The sequence below is a fragment of the Ctenocephalides felis genome, unplaced genomic scaffold (assembly GCF_003426905.1).
Source record: "Ctenocephalides felis isolate EL2017-DRISC unplaced genomic scaffold, ASM342690v1 CF-g0.4_SCAFFOLD_01886, whole genome shotgun sequence".
NCBI lineage: Eukaryota > Metazoa > Arthropoda > Insecta > Siphonaptera > Pulicidae > Ctenocephalides > Ctenocephalides felis.
The window spans coordinates 29,268,201-29,295,388 of record NW_020538040.1 but is presented as its reverse complement, the minus strand read 5'-3'; the positions used below and the strand labels follow the sequence as shown (position 1 = coordinate 29,295,388).

At 29.3% G+C, this 27,188-nt stretch overlaps 1 protein-coding gene across 1 annotated transcript; it reads left to right on the top strand.

Annotated features, from left to right (window-relative positions):
• On the top strand, nucleotides 1-26,363 carry LOC113377047 (protein lethal(2) giant larvae-like). The gene is made up of 19 exons (XM_026617213.1): nucleotides 1-84; nucleotides 18,780-18,957; nucleotides 19,032-19,278; nucleotides 19,622-19,809; nucleotides 19,877-20,142; nucleotides 20,260-20,493; nucleotides 20,954-21,240; nucleotides 21,306-21,417; nucleotides 21,502-21,606; nucleotides 21,681-21,840; nucleotides 22,001-22,273; nucleotides 22,397-22,602; nucleotides 22,672-22,814; nucleotides 22,953-23,117; nucleotides 23,207-23,300; nucleotides 23,422-23,875; nucleotides 24,444-24,596; nucleotides 25,054-25,100; nucleotides 26,080-26,363. Exons 1-19 carry the CDS (start codon nucleotides 1-3, stop codon nucleotides 26,170-26,172), a joined length of 3,489 nt encoding a protein of 1,162 aa, XP_026472998.1. The 3' UTR covers nucleotides 26,173-26,363.
• The last annotated feature ends 825 nt before the right edge of the window (nucleotides 26,364-27,188 follow it).

Sequence of the window (27,188 nt, the reverse complement as noted above, 5' to 3'; positions counted from 1 at the left end):
ATGTTAAAGTTTATTCGAGGGAAGGGGCAGCAACCTTCTGCCGAGCGGCTTAAACTGCAGAGGGAATTATTTGCTTTCAGAAAGGTACTGTAAAGTTTCAATATTCATAATTACTTACTAATTTGGTTTGGTGGAAGATATGTGTTTAATTTACTTCTACCCTAACACTTAATATAATGTACATTTCAGGTTGTATTAGGCTTATATTAATTATATTTTATTGCTATGAATTATTACAATATCAATCAATCGAGTATACACTCTAAACTCAAAAAACTCAGGAAACATCGGACTGAAAGCTATATAAACACTAAACTGCATTCTATAATATTTATATATTACACATGAAATATAGTTCATTGTACATTATATATTATTATAAGGATTTTGGTTTAGCGGTTTCATAAAGATCTTGCTTATAGATCACCTGTAATTTTGACCGAATACGTTTTATAAAGCTTATGTTATAAGTAGTTATTAATCTAAAACTTTTCTTGGTTTCCTAAAATATTATACCATTGTCAATTATATATGATTGAGCAATAGATAAATGTTTTCATAATTGAGGTGTATACACATTGAGTTGATAAATATTGTTTATATCTTACTATTTTCGTTGATAATGGACTATTTTATCTTATCTTATCAATCATTGAATTATTTATACATTGCTTATAGTTTCTTGAAGTATTGCCATATATATTGATAATGATAATGGTGATAAATATTTGTTGTCGAATATTTTTTTCAACTGTTTTATTTGAAATGGATAAGTTTTTTTATTCTTTATACATATTCAAAGAGTGGTTTCTCGAAATTGTAAAATCACAAGCAAACAATTAAATATTAGAAAAATATGGAATGTATTAAAACTAGAACTATTTTCTGTCTGCGTGACAAATCAATCGCTCGACAAGTGTATATAATGCTTATGTATATATGTTTATATACATAATATATATGTTATATATATATATATATATATATATATATATACCATAAATTAATATACTTAATAAATCCAAAAATAATTCTAATTAAGTCAGTCTATTCTGGGTTACTATTGTTTTACTTTTTTGTCGATAGGCATCTAATGCAACTTGCATTTTTATTCTGTATTTTTCCCGAAGTTTTTAACTGGGTAAACCATCTATAACGCTTTCTTTTGCTTTTGATCTTCTCTCAAAATTGGAATCATTATGAAGAAGTTGGTTCCTAATTTCAGTCATGATGAAGGATCTATTGAGTAACACTAATGAAATTTCTGTTCTTTGAAATACTGTGGATATTTTTGTTTTAAAGCTAACTGCTGTTTTTTAACTATTTCTTCGACATCTTCCACATCTGTCTCATCCAAAAAGTGTTTGTTTAGCTAAATTCACTACTTTCTGCACGATTTTACCCATATTTTGAATAATCCTTGAGCTGAAAAAAATCGTTGAACGAAGCAGCGTTAAGCGGAGTCTTCTGCATATATATTCAATACTTTTAACATTCAAACCTGCACTTAATTTGATATATCTTACAGTAGTTATACCCATTTTTGCTTTAATATTTAACTTATATTCACCATTGAAAACAATCTATTTACATTTCAAGAATATTTTTTACTTTTCAGTTTGTGCAAGAATTATAGTAATGTTTCGTTGCCACTTATGATAAACTAATTATTCGTCATATTTGGGGACAAAATAACAACTAAAATTATAATTGGAACAATATTTTTGGAACAATATTTGTATATGGCATACCACTTGAATAGCTGCAAATAATTTTGTTTAAAAAATCGTTTCCTTTATCTACGTATGTTGTATATGTATACGAGTATAAACAAAACATACCTAACCGGTACACGCGCGAATTATTTGATGATTGATAATTGTAAAAATGTTTAATCTTAATAATTTCAATTATAAAAATCTACATTTAAAAATTATCAATAATAAAAATAATAGTAAATATATATATTAAGCAAATTGATATGGTTTGCAATAATTAACTTCCCGAAGGAGAAGTTTATGTTTTCATCAAAAAATCCGATTCCCTAATTTTATGTTTTCTCGACGATTCAAGCTATTCTGAATCGAATGAGACCAAAATTGGAAAAAGTATGTGTGTGCGTGTCGGCGTTTTCTCAAAAAAAACAACTGGACCGATTTCAAAAATTTAAAAGCCATTCGATGTATCTCGATGAGGACTAACGTTTATCAATTTTGCACGACGATCAGCCAAGCCGTTTCTTTGTAAATAGCAGAAAAGTGAAAAAAATTTCGAAACTTATTGGTTGGGAATCGACCTGATTAGTTTATTTTTAAGATCGGCCGGGCCGTTTTCTTGTAATAAAGTGTTAAAAAAAATTTTTTCGACGAAAAATTTGTTTTTTTTGACGGTAGATACCATAGTCTTATAGATTATACTAAAATATTACGACCCTACGACAAGTCGTTTAATTTTGAAAATTCTTTAAAGTTTGCAAAAATTATTATCGTTTTTTGGCATTTGTCAAAATTAAACCTTTCATCGACGTTTGTTCAAAAACGCCTGTACCGGTTTCAGAAATTTAAAAGCCATTTGTATCTCAAGGAGGACTATTGCTTGTCAGCTTTGTGCGACGATCTGCCAAGCCGTTTCGTTGTAATTTGAAAAAAAGTGTTAAACTTTTCGTCCACGTTTAAACTCATACTACCGAATCGATTTTCAAAAACTGTTCGACAGATATTAGTTGGGAATGATACTGATTAGTTTTAGGTGAAAATCTACCGAGCCGTTTTCTTGTGATTAACCGTTGAAAAAAAAAATTTAAGACGATTTTCATGGAACTTTTTTTGGCGATATAAATATATCATAGTCTTATAGAACTTAATGAAATATTACGTCCTTGCGACAAGTAGTTTAATTTTAAAAATTCACCAAAGTTTGAGAAAATGAGTAGTTTTTTTGACATTTGTTAAAATTAAATTAAGGCGATTTACTTGGTATAACGATAGAGAGTTGGTTCGTTTTCGATGATGTGCGATAAATCCACTGGGAATACTTTTAAACACTCATAAATTAATTTATATTTTATTGATTAAGTCGATTATTTACACATATGGGGAAGTTCATGTAACTTGCCACAAGGCATAATACCAATACCAACTAGTTTCATATGTTTACAAACACATTCAATTATTTCCAGAACTTATAACAAAATGCTCTATATACTTGAAGTTGATTAAATACAACTATTGCAAAGTTATGATAACCATTTTGAAAAGAAAAACTTCTAATAACTACGGCAATACATCTACTTATGCTTTAAATTTTATTATTATACTTCGGAAAATTTATGATAGAGCAACACGGCTTTATTTACAATTAGTTTTATACAAACTCAAAAAACATTCATTTGAATCTATCCAATTATTGCTTTAGACATGCTTATGTTCGATTTTAATCGAAACCTTGAACGAGTCTAAATTATATAAGCAAGTAATTAAGGTCGTTCCCGGTTAGTTCTATCGACTTAACACACAATGATTGCTAATAATGCTGCGTTCAGAAGGTTTTCTATTATTTTTATTCTCATTAGGTTTTCAATTCACTAAACCATCAAAAATTTTCATGATAGGAAAATTGTAAAAAAAATGTTGCTGAGAGCAGAAATAATAAAGAACCTGTATTTTTTATTTCATTTTAAATAAATCCTATACCGTTGAACTTGGTTTCTAAATATTATCCAATTCAGGAAAGAAAATGCTCTGGCACTAAATAAGAAAGGAAGAGTTTTATCAATTTTCAAGATATTATTGAAACTTATAATTGTCATTTTCTTTATAAATAATGTCTTGAGATACACATCATTCAAATAACAAGCATTATTATCATACCACGTTTAATTCGATCATTTTTTCAGTTGTATTTATCATATATCTATTTTTTTTGCTGTTTTTAATAGTAATTGTAATATAATTAATTGCCTGGACTAAATATTCATCTAAAAAAACTTTGTGCTCATTTGAACTCGCACAGAAATGAAGTCACTGTTCGTTTGTCCGTTGACTCACAGTTTCTTCACTAACATTTTTTTTGGCCAATCAAAACTTTATTAGACTAATAATCAGTTTGAAATGATATAACTTTTTTTCTAATATAGATTGTTTTTTATTGATTTGGGGTTTATGTACTTGAACCAATATTATGGTTTTTAGTTCGAGGTTTTGAGACGCATTGTATTTAATTGTTTTACTAATTAGGTAATAACAATATTTTTAATAAAATAAACTTCTTATCTTTTATACGTCCCAAAACGTTTTTTAATTTCCCAAAGGAGAAGTTTATGCTTTCATTAAAAAATCCGATTCGGTAATTTTATGTTTTCTCGATGTTTCAAGCCATTCTGAATCGAATGAGACCAAATTTAGAAAAAAGTATTTCAAAAATTTAAAAGCCATTTGATGTATCTCGATGAGAACTATTATTGTTTGTCAGTTTTGTGCGACGATCGGTCAAGCCGTTTCTTTATAAATCGCAGAAAAGTGAAAAAATTTTCGTCTACGTTTTAGCCCGCAATTCTGAACCGATTTTAAAAATATTACGGCCCTACGACAACTCGTTTAGCTTTAAAAATTCATCAAAGTTTTCAAAAATTAGTATGGTATTTTTGGCATTTGTCAAGATTAGAACTTTCATCGACGTTTGCTCAAAAACGCCTGAACCGATTTCAGAATTTTAAAAACCATTTGATGTATCTCGATGAGTATTATTGTTGTTTCTCAGTTTTGTGCGACTATCGGCCGAGCCGTTTCTTTGTAATTTGGAAAAAAGTATTAAACTTTTCGTCCACATTTAAGCTCATACTACCGAATCGATTTTAAGAAATCAAAAACTGTTCGGAAGATATTAGTTAGGAATAATACTGATTAGTTTTAGGTGAAAATCTACCGAACCGTTTTCTTGTAATAAACTGTTGAAAATAAATGTAAGCCGATTTTCATGGAACTTTTTTGGCGATATATATCATGGTCTTATAGAACTTACTGAAATATTACGGCCTTACGACAAGTAGTTTAATTTTACAAATTCATCAAAGTTTGAGAAAAGGAGTAGTTTTTTTTTGACATTTGTTAAAATTAAAATTATACGATTTACTTGGTATAACGATAGAGTACTTGGTCTTAATGAACATGCTAAACAATTAAAGTCCTACAAAAAACTGGCTCATTTATAAAAATTATTGATTTTTAAAAATTTGCTTTTAAAAAATATTCCGACTGGGTTGACGTGTTCGATTTTTAATAATGTGTAATAAATCCACTTCGAATACGTTTAACTACTCATAAATTAATTTATCTATCATGGGTTAAGTCGATTATTTACACACATCGGGAAGTTCATGTAACTTGCCTCAAGGCAAAATACCAATACCAACTAGTTCAATTGATTTTTTTCATCACCAAACTAAATTGATCAACATGGCAATCTTATGTGCGTGTATAATATATTTTCATTTATTCGCACGCCAGAGATTTTCGGATCGGATCCTGGCACTGTCTATATTATACTAAATTGTAATATCAAATTGCATAATATTGGCGATAGAATTTAATTGGAGTTTGTATATATGTATAGAGAATTCTAAATATACTAATATATGTACTTGTAATTGAATAGAATCAGTGTAGAAATCTTGTAGAACGGTGAATAGATTAGGATATGTGAGTATGATAAAAATAATGTGGGTAAATGGTATAGCAAAACCAAAAAATCTTTATAATATAATCAAGGGCAATCGTAAACAACTATTTTGATGAGATTAAAAAAGTATTGATCATAATCCTTTATTTATATAATATTTTACTTAGTTATAATATAATCAAGGACAATCTTTATCAACTATTTAGATGAGATTAAACAAGTTCTTTGATGGTATCAATCATAATGAACAGAAAATATCATTTAAAATTTGTTTAGGGTGGGCAAACTGCACGTGTTCAGTATAATTCGATGTTATTTGTTAGCTGAATTGATTCGCTCGCTCGTTAGTTTGTTTCAAGATTTATTTATTCTTTAATATGAATTACAATTAGTGTGTATACTTAAAATTATTGCTATTTGTTCTTATCTACGTGTTTGATCAGCAACATTTGTGCGCATGGCTTTGAATCGTGTACTCCTCTTATTGTTCTTGACTATTGTTGAATGAATCGTTGTATTTATAGCGTATGACAACCTTGTGCACATAAGCCCCTAATAATATGCTAATTTTTGAATCACTATGAATATTTACGTTTGACATTACAAAATGGAAAAGATTTTATTAGGTTTCTCAGAAACAGCACTCGACAACATTTTTTTTATTTAAATCCGCAAAAGACTGGAGAGGAATAAATAATTTAATGTAATGTATCGATTTATGTGTCATTAGCACTCGTCGTTGTTTTGAAAGGTTTGCGTCTCTTTGCCAATTGAATTTGATTTGCAATTACATAATAAAATGAAGCTTTCGTTGCAAACGAACGGAAGGTTGGTATATTTTAATTGAAGCTGATTAACATTTTTCTCTAGTCCAATTTTTTATAATTATTTCTTTGGCATACGTTACATACCTTGATAAATAGACATATATGAGCCGCTCAGTGCACACATCGACTAACTCCACTTTTTGAAAAAACTGAGATATTAGTGGGAAAGAACTTGGTATAATCATAACTTTTTATGATTATAATAATTTTCCAAAAGAATAAAAATTGCCACTGTGAAACGGAAATTTTTTTGACCACTGAATCCATAAGTCATTTATTTCAGTAGACATTTTGATTAACTCCATTCTGTAGTGTATATCTTCTGGTTGGGTTGGATTTCGGGTTTCAAATTCATGAATTACGAATAAGAACACAGAACTGTAGGGTGTTGTGGGTCTCGAAAAAAATTCATCTAGTTTTATAAAAGACATCGAAGACGTTACAAACTTTGAAAAAATAACATACTAAAATTCGCGTACCCGGCAAAACAAGAATATTAAAACTGCCTGAAGTTTATTGAAACTTGTTCAAAGTACGGAAATAAGAGCTAACTTAATTAAAAATAAATTTCTGGTCGGTGAAAATAGTTATTAATCTATTAACTCAAGATTTTGTTATTATTGAGTCACGTGCGAAAAAAAATCGAGACATAATTTTACCAGATAGTTGATACAATATAATAAAAACATTTAAGAAAAAGGCGCCATTGTAGCTAAATCGAATGCTTCACTAAGATTTTTTATCTATTTTTTATTTATTTAGAACAATAAATCAATAAGACAAAAGTAACCATCACAGGGTGTCCAGAAAATTGGCCTAAAATGCGCTGAATTTAGAATAGAAAGGTCCAAACCCAACGATATACAATTTAAGTGTGACTGCAATGAAGATCCGAATTTTAAAAAAAAGTTTAAAGTTTAAAAGTAGTTGAAAACTTGATTAACTCCACAAGTCATATCAAAACTTTAACTTTAATGATAATTATTTTCTCACTATTAATAGTTATAAATCTTATATACCGTTACATGTAAGCTATATATGTATTTATACGTTCTAAAATATATTTTTCAATTTATATTATAACAGGAATTTTTAAAAGCAATATACATTACTTTATCGCTTTTCTCCACTTTCTGACTTTCGGAGTTAGTCGATGTGTGCACTGAACGGCTCATATTACATACTAATTTATTATCTGGAGTATCTATACTTATTGCATAATCCGAAAAATGAAATAAGCATACATGTATGGATAATCCGTGCTCTAAGCGGTTTTGAAACAGGTTGTCAATATTTCTTTATTGTTGACAAAATTAATTTTCGCGTATTTACCAAACAATACGAATGTTCATGCATTCTAAATTTAAATTTGTCTCGCAAGTGTCCTGAAGTGCACGTACTCTTGCTCCGTCCGGTATCTTGGGCGACGAACGCGCGGTGTGTAGGTCATTGACGAAGTATCGTTCGCCGATCGTTCAAGGAATGCCTCTGACATTTATAAAGTGGGCGTTGTCCGGATTCTATAGCTAATAATCATTATTTTTGTGTGTATAATATATTTATCTGTATTACCATTGCAACTAACGAAAAAGCGGTTTCGGGGAGCAACGAAATAATTGTTAAATTGGATTATTAACAAAGGTTTTATGATGCATGATTAGAGTCTATTTATCAATTTCTTTGGGTCTACTTTCTTGAGAGAAAGTATTTTTCTGCCACTTGCTATTTTGATTTTTTCTCTATTCAGTTAACTATGGCATACCTTTTACCATGCTATCTCTTATTGATTAGTTTTAGATAAAGATTGATAAAGTTAATTATGTGTAACTTTCAGGTCACATTCCAAATTTCTCGATATTACCGAATAATTATGACTATTTTCGTCAGATGATGCGTTAAACTTAATTCTATAATGTCGTCAAGACGACCAATATCAATATTTATACCTATGTCATGTTTTCCAACTTGAAATTACATTTTCTTATACATGAACATTTGCGAACATTTGGCCGCTGTTACTTGAAAGTCATATAATTCATACATACCAAAAATTTGTTTTAACAGATTTTTTTTGTTTTTCACTTTTATATATAAACTTATAATTACTGATTTTTTGTTGTACTAATGTTTTTGGACGTAAAACAAAAATAAGGCTCATGGAGGGTTAAATGAAATCAAATTCAACTATAAATCTAGATAGAATTGTTGAAGTTGGTCGGTTACGAGGAATTGTAAATTCTTATGAAATTTTATTTGTACCAGTACTAAGGTGTAGATGTTCGTCATGATTTATAAGATATATGTAAATATGATTGTTTTGGTAAATATAATGTTTACTTAGTATTCACAAAATAAATTCTCAAAGTAATCATTTGTTGTCACGGGCGTAGAAAAAGTTTCTCTAAGGGGACAATCTGTAATGAAAACCACCAAGAAAAATTTTAGTCATCGTTCATCGGTGGGTCTCCCCGTGCTTTTGGTGGAACTTTTATTAAACATCGATAACTTATTTTTCAAATGCCTTTCAATCTTATCGTAAGAAATACGAGAGTTCAGTCATAACATTCATGGCAAAAAATTTGTCAGCAATTTGATATTATTATGTAATAATTCAGACAACGTAACATGGAATTTAATACGCGGGAAATGTTTGCATATTGTTTTAAAATGCGAAATATATTTAGATATGTATGTTTATAACTTACATTCTCAAATGGATAAACATTTATTTCGAACTGACTTCTTGGAGTTGCATCTGTTCATGCTTAGATTCTCAGACGACATATGTAATTAAAATTTAATTTATTGTTGAAATAATTGTTTTAGTTGTTATAATTATATACAATTTAAGATGTTGTTTAATACATCATTTAAGCGATTGAGTAAGGGAGGAATTTTTGTTATACATTGATTCTCTGAATATGATAATTTATGGGCCTAGTTTGATCCAATTGAGCTACATATGATTTAGGTATGATATGTAACATATTTGGTCTCGGGATTAAATCTAGTTGAGAAGTCTTAAGGGGCACAGCTAGTGTAACCGCCTAAAATATAGGTGATTTTTGAGAATTTATATTAAAACTTTAATAATACTTTTACACATGTTTTAAGAATACAGTAAAAATTTTTGAAGAAAAAAATTAAATATTTTTTACGTTATCGTCGATCTCCAACGGCGCGAAAAAAAGGTCCTTTACTGCTGCAGTGATTCCGACCTTCTACGTGGATGAAATCTTAAAAAAAAATTCTCCTTAAACTAGATAATATTGTCTATAAAATAACCTACGTTAAAAATAAAAAATCAAAAATTGACAAAATGGCGGCGTTTTTTTTTAAAAAAAAAGTCGAATTTTACCCAAAATTTTGGTCGTTTTTGGACTGCCAAAATTCGATTTTTGATCAGATGACTCAAAAACTATTTAAGATATCGATTTAAAATTTTGGTATGTTATTTTTAAAGGTATCGAAATATGGAAAAATTGAAAATTCATTTTTTTGAAAATTTCACACTAGGTGTGCCCCTTAATTTAATATCCAGTTGTGAAGCTCTCTCAAATGCTATTTGTCTAGTTATATTACTGTTTTTTAGCAAAAGTCATAATATTCTGTAACAACTTTTAAGCATCATTCAATTCGGACTTGCGCTTATTCAAATACAAGTTTAGTGATTCGGTTATCGCAGAAAACTTGCTTTTGATTATCTGTTTGGTCTACTCTACTGGTTTGATATTGACGTGCGTGGGCCACCAGTCGTAACCACTGTGGTGCGAAGAGTTCATTGACTGAATGTTAGTCTTTTCTGGAAGGGCGTAAGATCGATCCTTCTGAGGTCTGCAAGTGTCTTGTCATCAGGAAGTAATTGAACAATAGAGATACAAGTAATACTTTTTGTAAGTAATTGCGTGTGTTATTGTATTAGCTAACTAGTGAGGCGCATGGCATTGTGCCTTAAGGCAAATTGCTGGAACTTTCCGTACCAATTTTTTTTAAAGATTAAGATTTTTCAAAAAAAATTTACTCTGAAAAAATTAGATTTTTGAGAAACTATAAATTTTTGACAAAAATTTACTTTTTTTTGAAAAAAAAGACTTTTTGTAGAAAAATTTATTTTGAAATATTTTGGAAATTCAGAACTATTTTTCAAAGCAATCGTACTGCTTTAACTGCATAGAGACAAAATATTGAAGCGCCGCGTCGCCGTCTAACGGATAAACATTGTCATACGGAACCCCTAGGAATGTAAACAAAATTTATACTTATTGTTAAAATCTCTATAAAATATCTGATAATTTGATGTGCATATGTCTAATGATCATTTTTGACCGCCAAATGGCTTTTATTTTTACTTTTTTTACTAGATCTCCGAAACCGCTAGACCTGCCTTCATGAAAATTTAATCAGTTCATTTTGTTATAACAAGTAAAATGTTTTTTGAATTATTCAAATCGGACGCTCCGTTCTCTTAAAAACTGAGTTACCGTTTTTGGCACTTTTTGCCCCATATCTTCGGAACGGCTAAACCTGTCTTGGCCAAAAACTAATCAACACGTCTCCTTATCAATACAAATCGAATGTTTTTTTGAATTATTCGAATCGCTTCATCCGTGTTCCCGGAATTGTCGACGAAAATTTGTATCCACACACACACACACACACTCACATCCATTTTTTCTAAGGTATGCCAAAATATTCAGAAACCTTTGAAACATAAAGATATATAAAAAATTGGAATCCAACATTTGATGTTTTTTATTTATAATTTAATATTAATATTCTCGTAAATTTTGTTCTTATATCGCAATTATCGACGAACAACTTCGTCGCTTAAATAAATGGATTATACGGTCTTCATGTTTTTCATGCGTATAATTATTTATATGTAAATGTATTTGTATGAATATATACATATATACATACATATATATATATATATATATATATATATATATATATATATATATATATATAAAATTGATAGATGAAGAATGTGCTAGCAATCAACATACCAACTCAATTACTGGCAATTGGAAGCAATATATACGGGACATAAACATACAGATTGAGATCTTTCAAATTTATTTTCTGAAATGAAATAAGAATTAAAAAAAATCAAGTGCTTGACGACATTTTAAAAGTTTTCGAGCACATGGATTCATTTTTGAACTGCATATGATGCAATTCATGTTGCATGATTAGTGAACTTGGTACTACAAAGTATAATGTGTCTACTTTTCTATGTGTCAACCACACAAACTAAATATGCTTGAAACTGCAAACATATATTTGCTACATCTCCGCCAACATAAAGACAACAACGAATGTACTTTGCCCACGAAACTGGGAACGCTTGCCTTATTTTTTGGAAACACCTCGTTTATGTATATATACTCATACGAATATATATATATATATATATATATATATATATATATATATATATATATGGTTATTCCTACGTGATATGTGTATGTATATCGTCTATCTGACTAGTTTGGTGATTTCTTATGTCACAGATCTCATTGCCCTTGATATAAAACATCGATGAAATCATCTATATTCACATTGTTGTGGCGAAAATTTGATTGAATATTATTGAAAGGAAATTGAAATGGAATATTAATAAGTCTATAATATTAAAAAGTCTCTATATTGGTATAGAGAGCCAGGTCTGGTTTGCGGTTGACCATGAATTTTTCAGCATCATGATCACGTTAAGACAAAAATAGTGCTGTCTTAACAAGCAAGTGATGCGAGGTTTTCAATCAATTTTATTGTAATAGCTCAGGAAGTATTCATCTAGTTCTGTTTGAAATTATTTCAATTCAATCCGATTTAAGTCATCCCCATTTGCTTTGATTCGTTGAACTTACATCTTTTAAGGTGACTGATAATTGTATTTCAATCTAGAGAAGAGAAAATATGAAATCGATGAAATTTTTCACTGCATCTTAGTGATAATATTTAGACTCCTAGGTGTAAAAGGCATTTTGCGTCAAGGCTTGTCGCAGGTTCATAATGTTTTACAATATTTGCTTAGACCAGGAACTCTATAAAAAGTTCGATGGTAAAAAAGTTGTAATAAACATTACGAATAGTCTGGCCGATTGTTACCAAAAATGCAATGCCTTGATTCCCAACTGATATCTGATATCTTTTGAACGGTTTTCAAATTTCCAAAATCGGTTCAAATTTTTTTGCGCAAACTTGGTCATTTTTTTTGCGGTCAGTCGCTGCAACGCTAGTCTTTATAGAGTTACATCCAATGACTTTTTTTTAAATCGGATTAGCTATTTTTAAGAAAACGTCGACGAAAGGTAAATTTTTGAATCACATACACACTACGTTTTTCCAATTTTGGTCTCATACGATTCAGAATGACATGAGACGTCGAGAAAACATAAAATTGGCGTTTGGGAAGTTAATTTATAATTGTGTATAGAGAATTCGGGTTTTGTCCAATTATATCTAGATATGAGCTCTTCTATTTGTTAGCTCTATTACTAACTTTTAACAATTTTTGTAAATTTTATTTTTGCTTTGAACAATTTGTTAGTTAATGGTATTAGTTAGTTTCTTGATTTTGTTATTGTGTTTTCATGAGTTTTACTGTAACTATAGAAGCTCTTGTAAATAACTAAAAAAAACTTTTGGAGCAATTTTTTGCGAAAATTCGTAATTAAGCATCCGGCGCTCCTAAATTGCCCTATAGTCGTATATGTATTACCCAAAATAGTAAAGCTTTTGACTAATATATGTGGGACTTGAGTTTTTTTATCTAAAACAATGTTTTGTTTTTTTAAATATGTTTGTTTAAAATTTATTTATGTATTACGGGTCACGCAATGGAACGTGGAAAGTTTCGGATCTGGTACTTCTGTCTATTTAGAAATATATTTATGCTTTCATATTCTTATTATACATAATACTTTATCAAAACGGATGTACATGTAAAGACGCACCTCTATATACTTTCTGACATCCGATTAGGCATACTTGATTTTAAATGAAATTTAATTTCTGTGAATCACATGCTTTTGTATGTGGAGGGCCGTGTCATATCTACCTGTTCTTTCGTGAGGATTTGTTCTGATAACTTATCTACTTAACGTTATCTCAAATATTTTGTCTGTGTGTACTGATCGATTTACAAGGGAATTCAACAACGGTACGATGAATCATGTTTTAATAATATTTCTAATTGTTTTTGTACTCATCCATTGTTGTAATTAGAAGTAAAGGTATACATTTATTATCAACTTCTTTTACAATATAATAGTGTTGTCGAAATATTGAGCACTTGCTTATAAAAGAAAATTGTTATAACAGTTCCGAAGTCTTGTACAATAGATAATTCTTTAACAATAATAATGATGTTGACAACATAGCAATAATTACTCACAAACATAATTGTCATAACCATTCCGAAGTCTTATACAATTGATTATTCTGGAACAATAAAATGATGTTGTAAACATAGGAATTACTTAAAAACAAATTTGTCATAACCAACTTGAAGTATAACTCGCTCTATGCACTTCATAATCTATTTATTTTGACATATATAACTTTAAATTAACTAATGTATTCACTGGATGTAATTACCTGGAATACAAAACACAGCTACCGAAAATATTCAAATACAACAATGATGCTTGTATATTATGTGTTAAACATTTATCAATTTTCCCATACAAATTGCATAAACAAATACTTCTTAATTGTTATTATCAATAGATTGTTATGAATATTATAAATTAATTTGCTGTGTTTACAAAACAAAATACTCTATTTTTCACAATATCACTAATTATGGAATTTGTTTTATATTTATAAATTTTAATATGAAAATGTTTTAGTTTCATGTTATAATAAACATATTTATTAAAATGTGAGAGGTTCGAAATAATTACAAAAAACTTGTTGAAAGAGACTGTTAATTTTTCTGTTCTGTTTTCTTGTTGAAAGAGACTGTTAATTTCAACACTGGTTTGATGATTTTATTCTATTTTTTTTTTATATATATTAGTTTTTAATAATATTAAGGGAGTTTTCTAGTGTAGAGCGATGAATTTTAGGTCATTTTTAAAGTGTCGTAAAAGATAGCAATGAATGTTTTTACTATCCATTGTTTACCACTTGTTTATTAATATTATTAAAATACAAAACAAAAATTAAAAAATTAAAAAATTGAAAATAATAAAAACTGGCAGCTGATGAAGTGGGTGGTCTCAAAAAATTGGCACCTCAGTCTTGACATGATTTCAGCCCTCCTAGCCATCCGAAATAAAAGAAATAAAAAGATTATGAATCTACAATGATGTCGCATTCGGCCGAAATAGCGATGAGTAAAAAATGTTTTTTTTACAAATTGGCGACTGTTTGAAAAAAAAGTGTTTTTTATGTTTTTTTTTTTTGAGTTTCTCGAATTTTTTAAAAATTGGAATTTGGCGATAATTCTAGTTCGGGCTATAGATAGGTCTATAAACAAGACTCTCTGAACATTTCAAGTGAATCGGTCGAGTAGAACTTGAGAAATCGTGTCAACAGTACTGAAAAAGTCAGTTCTGATTGTGAGAAAAACGCATTTAAAGTTTTGCGTGGAGCCAAACCAGTAAGGAGACCGAGTCAGTAAAATGACTATATCTCCGAAAATAATTCATATGTTTAAAAACCTTCTCGTACCCATATTCTTAGATAGTTAAACTTCGAAAATATGAAGAAATCGATTTTTTCGAATTTCTACACTAGAATACCCCCTTAACAATATTGAAGTAATGTTAGTATAATCTATACTAAAAGAGACTATTATTGAAACAAATTGCGAAAATCTCTATGTATGATAATATAAAATTTGTAGTTCAGAGGGCTAAACGTACTTTTGAATGGTTTAATTTCATTTATCAATTATTCATTGAATTTTTTTTAATAATGAATTATCATTTTTTATTCTATGATTTTTGCAACTATCGTAAGAGGACAACAAATAAAATTTAAGGAATAAAAATTCACATTAAAAATATAAAATCATCTGATCATTGACAAAATTCCTAGCAATCTATATCATAAGTACATTTAGCTACAATTGTAGACAATTTGATATGATGGTGTGTGAAGGATAACTATCCTATGATAATAGCACCTTCTGTTATTATTGTATAATTTCTTAAATGTCATATAATTTACTACAACTTCTTTTCATCGATAGCAATAATCGATGTAACTATTTGTAATTGGCATAATTTACAATAATCTACTCATAAATATGTTTATGATGTGCATGTCATCAATACATGTTTTTTTTTTAACATTTTCTATTTTTCCTTAAATTTGTGATCAGTCGAGTTGTTGCAAGCCACAAGTTGTTCAAGTAGGACTGATAACATATTTCTGCGTTATCAATGAGTTATAATGTTGATTTAAGATTACGCACCTTGCGATACAAACGCGCCTTTAATTTTATTATCAATTTACTATGTAGGGCATAAATCTACTACGTTGCGTTGATTGTTGTAATTTCTTGGTCTAATTCAAATTAATGATTATCCTTCTAAGGTTTATTTTAGGTTACAATCCAAATTCATTTAGGTGCAATGTGAAGAAACACTGATGATCTCACATGAAGAACTTAATTTTCTAAAACAACCCTATTTTAAAACAGTTTCACTGTCAATTGGTCTGCGATACTCTATATTTGCCATAAAAGCTTATAAAAGTACACGAACAAATCTCATCTTTGAATATATGGTGCGCTTTAATTTATGAAATGTACTATAAGGGGATATTAATTTCCTTGAATTTGCTGCAAACATATTTAGTGAGAATTTGTTTTTGTACTTTTCCCATGCGAACTTGGTCACATTAGCACCTTGTTTTATATCATGTCCAATAAAGCTTATCACCTGCAAAGCAAATATCGTATCATATTCTTGTTATTATTAAATACGTATGAGCAGTCGTATTATTTTCATAATATATTTTAAGAGTAAGTGTTAATTTTCATGACGCGATTCAAGTGGTTTTATTGCTTTGGGTAATGCATTCAAATGTTATGGTAGATCGCGACTATCGAAACGCTTTCATATAGCCGCGATTATTTATGTAATATTACCGTGTTTATTATTTGATTCATTATTATTATCGGCTCCTACTTAAGTCTTTTTGGCCACATACTTTTATTTATTTTTTCTGATCAATTATATTTTTTATGCTATTATGCTATTGATATATAATATCAATTACATTTGAGCTAGTTATGAATCTGGCAAGAACATGGTTCAGCAACCACTAGTTCCCGGTTCAATACCTCGGCTAGCTTGATATCAATTCTCATTTCAGGTAAAAGATTTCAAATATATCAAGTGAAAATATTCTTACGGGGCATTGCTGCAATATATAATCAGAGGTTTATCAAATATAATCTCATCAAAAATAAATGGTCAAATACTGGGTTTTGCCTTCTAAAAAAGCTATGTTTACTAATTATACAAAAGTGCATATAACGAATAGCTCTGATTGTTGTTGTTGTTTTTTTAATAATAAAATATCACATGCTCAATTTTTTAACTTTTTATGCAATTGTCTTTTTGTGTGTAAAAAAATTCGAACCCAAGTTCCCTATCATGTTATCTAAGTATGCAACTATTTTTCGATTTTTAAATATTTTCTGCAATATTGTATGTAGCACATCATTCATTCGTGGGCAATAATTGATCAAGTAAAGAATCATGATAAAATAATGAAATATTTAAAAATACGAAATCTATCCCATAGCAGTCGGAGATCGCAGAATAATTCGATATATTTTGTTTCACATTTTTGCATTTCAATATTTATCAATTCATACAATATTTTATTTACTTTTTTTGCGAGAAGTTGGAATAAACATTAAGCACTCTCGTGGATATTCTTTCTCTCAATATTCAGTTAATCGAATGGTTAAAAATGTCGCGGACTACTCAATCAAGAAAGTTTCTTCAATCAAAGTCAATTTTAGTTACCTCTTTCTCAATTAAAATGTTATTTTTTATGTAATGTATATCAAACCACCAATCCATGAAGGAGAGCTTTCCTTGTTTATATTTACTTTTCTAGATCATCTGAACTTTTTTTAAACAAAGAATGTATGTATGGATTTGATATCTTTCTCTTTGAAATTTGATTAATGCGATAATTAGATATATTTAAATTCAAGAAAATATTTATAGTTGTATAGTTTTTTCATAAGTGCTTAGATTTTTATGCATATTAGTGCAATTTATTGAAAAACTTTTTTTCACATTCGCATTGGTATGTGGACGACACTGAGTCATCTTGTCGCTATCTTGCAAAATAATCTCAACTGCGATATAAATTCTTGTGGTTATCGCTGGAAATCAATAACTAATATACAAATTCAATTGGTTTACGGAACGGTCGTAATTAAATTCGAAATGGATGATAGACGAATATCATTAAGGAAAAGAATGTGTATCTAACGAATACAGTAAACGTATGATTAATTATTACATCATAGCACTAGGCTTTTCAATTAAGACTGGAAAAAACAGGCACTTGCCTTTGCTTACTAGCGAAGAAATTTTGTTGAAGTCATAATATTAAGAAACTTGATTGTTTTTTCGATGTAAAAATTGCGCAGTAGATAAAAAATAAAGAACTTAAAAATTTTAATGAAATGAAGATTGCTATCATGAATCAAAACTAATTATTCCAATATTTGCGGTAGTGTTTTTGTATTGTGATTTAGATTCAAAATTGCACTTTATTATATCATACAGAACTCCCAAAACTCGCTCCTATTTCGACTTGTTATTTTTCTATATTTTTATTTTATTTATTAATTATAATTATTTAACTCAGGACAATTTTCAGAGTTCTGGATTAATATAATTCGTATATAATTTGCAACAAAAGTACCTAATATAATTCGAATATAAAGAAATCTGAAAATATTTAGGTTGGGTGCGATATGTATATATAGCTAATCAGTATAATAGTATATCATGCTAAGATGATTTCTGTATTTCACATATTTAGTCACTATTTTTTATCCTCTACGTAAGAATTTGACCATATAAACTTATATAATTGTTTTAAAATGTGCGCACACTCGTGACCTACTGTTAATCTAATTATTCTCACAATACTTTATTATCCCTAGGAAAAGAAATAAGCTAATTTAAAAAAAAATCTATAGTTTATCAGTCGGATGCTTATTTAAATGTAAAGTGTGTATGTTTAAAAAGTATGTGCATTTATCAATTTTTTTTATTATAGACTGTGCAACACGGCTTTCCAAATAAACCATCAGCTCTAGCATGGGATCCAGAATTACGATTGATGGCTTTGGGAACTATGTCTGGAGCCGTCAAAGTTTTTGGCCGACCAGGAGTAGAATTCTATGGGCAACATTCAAATCCAGATTGCTTAGTGCTAAGAATTGTTTTTATACCAGGTTGTTAAAATATTTTTTTAATAATATGAATATTTTATATCTTAATATTAAAATTTGTATGTTTTGTTCATCAGGTGCTGGTCGCTTAGTATCACTGTGCGCTGACAATTCGTTGCATTTGTGGGAGATAAACGAATCTTCCCTAGTCGAAGTGCGAACACTTTTCTTAGAAGGCAAATTGAAACGTATTTCTGCTATGTGCGTTGAAAGCACCGGCGCCAAATTGCTCTTGGGCACCGAAGGTGGAAATATATATCCCTTAGATTTAGTCACGTTCACAACGACGGATGATATCATATATCAGGACGTAGTTATGCAACAGTAAGTTAAATTGACTAACATATTACTTGAAATATGATATTCTTGATAATTGAGAGTTAGTATTGCAATAATTTATGTTATTATAATATAATATTGACCTTTCTGAAGTTGATTACATGCATAGCAGATTTGTTATTTGTATTATCTAAACAAGTTTTTATTTTATTGAACTGTTGACTTAAATAAATTTCTTATTTAATATTTTTTCATTGTTCTAATTAATTAGTTTTATTCCACAATTGCAATAATTCGAAAATTCTATGACTTCATTATATTCACTATATTCAACGTTATTTCCTTTAAATCGTGGTGTTTTATTCAACTTATCTTGGATTATCTACAGCGTTCCAGAAACTTACAAGTTGACACCAGGAGCAGTGGAAGCTATTAGTGAACGTCCTGGTCATCCAGATCAATTATTAATTGGTTATTCTCGAGGATTAGCAGTATTATGGAATAAAACTAAAAGTGCCGCAGCTGGTTCCTTTGTTTCATCACAACAATTGGAAGACGTATCATGGAACTCAGATGGTTAGTTAAGACGGCGGATATTATACACTTAAAAACGTTATTTTACATTCATCTATTAATATTGCAGGAAAAAAATTTACATCTGCTCACAACGACGGCAGTTATTGCGAATGGGATGTAGTAGATGTTACAATAAAAGCACCAGTTACTCCATATGGCCCTTATCCTTGTAAAACTATTCCCAGGATTATTAGAGGTATGAGAAACGATAATGCACTTATTGTCTTCTCTGGTGGGATGCCAAGAGCCAGTCATGGTGAAAAGCACACAGTTTCAGTAGTAGACTTTGGCAAAGGCGAGGATAAACCTGTGGCATTTGATTTCACCAGTAAGGTAAGTCAATGATTTATTGTGTGCAATATTATAGATTTAATATTCATTTATCCAACTTATTACTAATTTTTATTTATTTATTTATTATTGTCTTCAATGCAAAATTGTCATTTTCAGGTTATAGACTTCTTTCTGGTTGATGCATCAGGACACACTCCTCAAGCACTGATCGTTTTGTGCGAAGAGGAATTAGTAGCCATAGAATTAAATTCTGATAATTGGTGTCAATTGCCGCCACCTTACTTGGTGTCATTGCACGCCGCTGCCGTAACATTTTCACAACACGTTTCAAATGTACCACAATGGCTTTGGGATGATATTATCAACGCTGGTAAATCACAAATGGAAAAGGTCAGTTTAAAAAATATTTTGTTGTGACTATTTATATTTTTTCATTTAACAATCAAGCCAACTTTCAAATTAATTATGCAATTTATTTCTTCAAACGCTTACAATATTTGGATCAGAGATTTAAGGTATATATATGAAGATACAAAGAAGTTACATTCTATAGTTGAACCGAAAACATGTTGATTTAATTCTAAATGTATTTATAAATATTATATATACATGCATGTGTGTTTATTTGTATGTTTATTCAAATGTATATATTATTTCCTACTCTTGTCATCTGCTATCTGACCTAAAGATATACTTAATTTTAGATTTAGAGACAAAATATTACAATTATATTTAAGATACGTTTGGTGTTTTAATATCACTTATGGAGCACGGTTCAATTAATTGCCAGTCAATTTAAGTTCTACCTTTCTATTTTTATTTAATGCAAACATGTTTTAATAATGTTCAGGTTTATTCTGATATGCAATGGCCCATATCTGGTGGTGTTATTAATCCACCCGCTGATGGCGATGGTGCTCCACGCGAGCTACTCTTAACCGGGCACGAAGATGGTTCTGTCAGATTCTGGGACGCATCGGGTGTTGCTCTTAGCCCTATGTATAAATTTAGTACCGCTGGTATTTTTAGCACTTTAGTTGACGATCTCGATGATGGCCCGCCTCCAGATGACGGCGAAGAGGAATGGCCTGTTCTCAAACGCGCCGGTGTATTTGACCCCTATTCCGATGATCCTAGGTAATTCACTATAGTTTTAAAGTTTCTAACTTGTTTTATTGTAACGTTTCTTATTCTTTTTTCAGATTAGCTATCAAGAAAGTTTGCTTGTGTCCAATGTCTGGCATATTGGCAGTCGCTGGAACTGCTGGACATGTAGTTATGGCCAAAATCAATGGTGAAGCAACTGAACTAAAAGTACTGTTATTCCAATGAACGTTTTATAAAATAAAACGTGTCTCAATATATTTTTTCAAATATATATTTGTTCTTTTGTTACAGGTCACAACTATGAATATTGTGTCAGACCGCGATGGTTTTGTCTGGAAAGGTTATGATGAATTGACTGTTAAAAGTACAACTCCGCCCACTGCGCCAGGATTTCAGGTTAATTCAAATCCTAGCAGAATATTAAATTAATTAAATGTATATTTATTGAATATTATTTATTGTATGTTTAGATAAGTGGAGTCTTGCAATTGCATCCTCCTGCTGCTGTTACCTGTTTGGCCCTACAAGCTGATTGGGGTTTGGTATCTGTTGGAACCGCTCATGGAATGGCTCTCTATGATTACTGCAGACACAAACCGGTTACAGTGAAATGCACATTAAACCCTCTTGGTAATTGTATGTTTTGAATCTTTTAAATGTATTGTATGTGAAATCATTTTAATGATAGGTATAATTTATTTTGTTTTAATTAATTTTGTAACAGATAAAACCTTGGCATCACATTTATATTTTTTTTATCATAGGTATGTTCTCAAATTTCATGTTTTAGACTTGAGCGGTGCGGGTGATACTCCAATTTCTCGTCGTAAATCGTTCAAAAAATCTCTGCGAGAATCATTTCGACGATTACGTAAAGGCAGATCAACACGACGCGCAGGTAACAAACGTGATGAAACGCAACCGGCAGCGCCTGCTAACACTGGCCCGCAGACTCCCGCGGAAACGAGACCCGTGGAAAGACAAATTGAAGCTAGGCCTGTTGATGATTCCTTAGGCAGTATGGTTAGATGCCTATATTTTGCTAGAACGTTTATTGCTAATTGTAAGTTTTTTTTATATATCTGATATACAATCGACATTTTCATGGTCTCTGGTTGTTGTTTAACTATATTATCGATGTGGTTCTCTTGAGTAAACTAATGCAGATATATATTTTATTTCATAGTGCAAACAAGTAGTGCCACTTTATGGGCTGGTACAAATAATGGCACAGTGTACGTATTTACAATAAATGTGCCCTCGGGTCAAAAAAGAGAGCAGGATGATGTTACATGCCAGCTGGCTAAAGAAATTCAATTAAAACACCGCGCGCCGGTCATAGCAATCGCAGTTCTAGATGGAGCAAGTCAACCATTACCAGAGCCCTTAGAGGTATTTGAATTTAATTTATAACAATACCAACAATTACACACTATCACTTTTGAATTTTATTTTGAATAGGTAGAAAAAGGTGTGGCGCCAATTCCTGATTCAACACAACCACATAGAGTATTAATTGCCTCTGAAGAACAATTTAAAATATTTTCTCTTCCCAATCTTAAACCTTTCTGCAAGTATAAACTTACTGCTCACGAAGGTGCTAGGTAGGATATATACATATATACATATATTACTATATAGAATTTTTTTAAATTAGAAAAAAAATCTTACATAATATTAACATAAAACGTTGAGTATTAGAATATTGGATATATTAATTGATTGCACTTCTTGCTTTACAGAGTTAGACGTACCGGTTTTGCAACTTTCTCTTGCAATTTAGAATCCGGTGAATATCATGAAACTGGATTATTATGTTTGACAAATCTTGGTGACTTGCTGGTCTTGAGTGTGCCAGAACTCAGAAGGCAATTAAATGCTGCAGCTATTAGAAGAGAAGATATTAAGTATGTTTTCTCTTGCATTTAATAATAATCTATAATATATCATAATAAATATCATAAATAACAAATTATCATGAATATATTAATTGCAGTGGTATATCTAGTTTGACATTTACACGAGCCGGTGAGGCTTTGTATTTACATTCATCTTCAGAATTACAAAGAATAACGGTTTCAGCTACGAAGGTAATTTAATGTAGTATTTTATTTTTATATTTACTTATCATATTCTGTATACCCAAATTTGTTATATTGTGATTTTATCTCTATAAATTAAAATTCAATTAAGATTTTTTTACACATTTAGGTTACATCAGCATGCTGTCATTTAAATCTTTCTCCTTCTGCACGTCCTGAATTACAACCTGCACAAACAGAACTTGATAACGCCGATTCTGCAGCCGATGACAATGAAGAATGTGAAGAAACCCAAGGTGACAGCTCGATAGAGATTTTATCCAATGATGCATCAAAGGCCACACAAAAAATTATTGTCACTTCCGTACAAACTGTTAAGGAACATACAACTAACTTAACCAGTTCTACATCAAATACCACACAGCAAGTTAAAGAAAATGGTGAAAGGCTTGTAAATGGTGTTTTGGATTCTCCAAATAAGACAGAAACTTCTGGAAGCCAGGACTTGGATGTTACTATTACGAGCAGTGTGGGTGATATTACTATAGATTCAGTTAAAGATCACTTGAATTCAACTTTCATGAACATGACAACCCTTAGTGGCGGGGGCGATGATGTTAGCGGTAAGTGCTTTTTCAAAGCATAACTATATATATAACTTGGATGCATACTTAAGCTTATTATATTTGTTTTAATAATAATCAAAGTGAAATGATTTCTTATTGTATATGGGATATTTTAATAAATATTTTACTTGTATGGAAGATAAAGAGAATATTTGAAAATATGCATGCATGTAGATAAATTTGCAATAATTTATGCACGGCTGACTTTCCTCATTCATACAAAGATTTTCTGTGTAGAATTTTCTATTGTGCATTCAAAATATATGCAGGAGTATAAAATATTTTTAAAAGTTTTTATAACATGTATGGTAAGATACACTGAAAATTGGTTATTTCATAAATCTTATGATATAGACTTGGCATTGTCTTCTACAGTTGACAATTTTATTAGTTTGAAAAAAATATTTCATGAATAAGGGTTAAAATATGTGTCAAAATATACATTCTGAAGTATTAAAGAGTGTTAATTAAATTTTAATTGAAGTGAAGCTTTCAATTGCTTCTGAAGTTTATGGAAAAATATATATTTTTATTCTTTTAATATTAATTAATTATGTTTCTACAGGTCGTCTTACATTTTCTAATATGCCTCAAGCAGTGGTCTGTAGTGTGATTGTAAAAACAACCACAACCACCATCAATAATTCATCAGGAAATTCTTTAACAACGACTGAAGTAGTAAATTCTACAAATTCTGGGATAACTAGTACACTTGAAAGTAAGTAATAATTCAAATTCAGTAAAATTTATTTATACTGTTAATGTATATTTTACTTCACTACAGATTTCTTCGGTTTAAAATGGTTATATTACAATGCTATTGATTGATATATACATAGCTCGAACCAGTTTTTTGAATTGAATTAATTACAAAATTAAACAAATTTTAAAATTTATCATATTATATTCAATCACTAAATAACATAAATACTATGTTATATATTAAACTATATTTATTGCTGTAGTTTGATATTGATACTTAATTGGCTATATGTATAGTGCGCTTTTGGTCTCCACGGTGTAAAACTGTCCTATTGTGTTTGTTATATTTGTTTGTAATAATACTTTGAGTTTTCATACAAAATTGAAACATTTTAGAAAATGCTATATGTTTGTATAAAGCACTGCTAGTAATAGGAACTATATATAAAAATTGTTTGTCGCTTATTTTGTAGCTGTAGAAACACGTGTAACCGGAGCTCCCAGCACTCGCATTGTTGAGGTTAGACAAAAATGAAAAGAAATATAACGATATAGCGCTTTTTTATTACTAATTTTACTAATACTCTGCTTATTAAAAACTGGGATTACGGTTTTATGTATTACGTACTTTAATATTACTAATATTGTGTTCTGAATTTAACTTTACACTCTCAATATTGTTCTGTACACATAGAACCAAATACTAAATTTGCAGTCATAAAAATGTTCATATTACATTTGCCATGATATTTATTATATCAACTTATTAATATAATTTAAATATATTAATTGTAAATAATTTGTGTATTTATACAAATGTTTCAATTTAATAGGAATTTTCTGAGAACATCAATTTACTTTTATTTAAAAAATAATTAACAAAAAACATTTAATTTTTAATTATTAGTGCACAGAAAGCATTGTGCTATTTACATGTTTAAGAAGTAAATTGTAAATCATCAAACTTCTATTTCTAAACCTATAAATTTCCTCATCTGTGGTACTGTTGCATGTTAACATTACGTAACCAATAATTGGATATGCCAATTTCTTTTCTTCAAAATTATAATATTATAAATGATAATGAATCTTTCTTTATTGAAGTAATTAAATATTTCTTTCTGAAAAGTTTGTCAGTCAATTCTAATTATTACAATTTTTTTTTTGTTTTTTAATTTAAAATATATTTTTGATGTTTAAATAATATTTATTTCTTTGGTAGTTTTCCAAAAAATATTGAATCAAACTTTCCTGGCTGTGGAGTTTTTAATAAAATTCATTTATTTTCAGAGCTGTGGAGTTGATGTAGAAATAATTACAAAGCAAAATTAATAAAACTTGTCTTTGTTATAAAGTTTGAAATCCAATTAACTATATTTAGATTTTTTCTTCAATGAAAGCTTCATGGCTCTGCAAATTTTAATGATGTTTTGTAAAACCTTACTAATATATAATGCATTTATATTTTATTTTTAAATAACATTTATTTAAATTTTTAGACTAGCTTATTCACATCAAGAGCTAATCCTCGTGCGCCGTTAGCTTGCGTTGAAGAAATGGAATCAGAAGGGATTGCTACAAATGAAACGTGAAGGAATAAAACATAATCAAAGTATTAATATTAATATTTCACAAGTTTGATCAAACTTTAATGAATTTTTCTATGAAAACAAAGCATTCCGAGAGCTGAATGCTGCATTTAACAAATTTTTGATACATTTTTTTACAAACTAAGAAATTTATACAAATTCATGAATTCAAAATATCACTTATTTTACTAGTGTTAAGGAGATGTTTGAAAGTTCGATGCTTGAACATATATGACTGATTTAAAATGATTATTTTTTCATTTAACTTCATTTTTCATGAGATAGCATCGATTTAAATTATAGCATTTTATTTGAATTGAATTACAGTTGAGTAATTACATTATATATATTATATATATCAAAAAGATTGCCATATTATTAAGGATTTAATTTAAGAATTTTCATTTTTTTATCACAAAATTATTAAAACTAATTTTACTGATTAAAGTTTATATTTTTCTAAATAAGCTGCTACTGTGAAATATCATAAGATTTGCTATGCAATTTTAGTATTTTAAATATTTGTTAATGTATAAATTTCTAAAATATTTTTTATAATTAACATAAAATTATATGTGGCCTTGTAGTTGTAGATTTTTATAACTAAAGCAGATGTGTACATGAAACACTGCTTGTAGTTAATTTATATGGATTTTAAGATTTATTCATGTTAATTTTCAGTATTTTTACACACACTACATTATGTAGTGTAATTTACAAATTTAATTGAATGTTAATCATTTCTATTATCATTATTCATAAAAGAGCTATCATGAAATGGAAGGCAGCTGTTATTACTTTTTTTAATTGGTGAAGGAAAAAATTTAGTTAAAATTTATTCTATCCTATTTTCAGTACTTTAGGATGCTTTTAGTCACAAAGTAATGTATAATGAGGACATTATTTATATTTTTATCTTAATGGTATTCACAAATATCTGTATTTGAGTAAAATCCATTACAGAGAAAGCTCTAAGCACATTACTTTATGATGATCCAAAAAGAATAATCTGTTCCTAA

Coding starts and splice junctions, on each gene's coding strand:
- LOC113377047 (XM_026617213.1), top strand. CDS start 1: ATGTTAAAGTTTATTCGAGGGAAGGGGCAGCAACCTTCTGCCGAGCGG. Junction 18,958..19,031: donor AAGAATTGTTTTTATACCAG/GTTGTTAAAATA, acceptor TTTGTTCATCAG/GTGCTGGTCGCTTAGTATCA. Junction 21,841..22,000: donor ATGCACATTAAACCCTCTTG/GTAATTGTATGT, acceptor TTCATGTTTTAG/ACTTGAGCGGTGCGGGTGAT.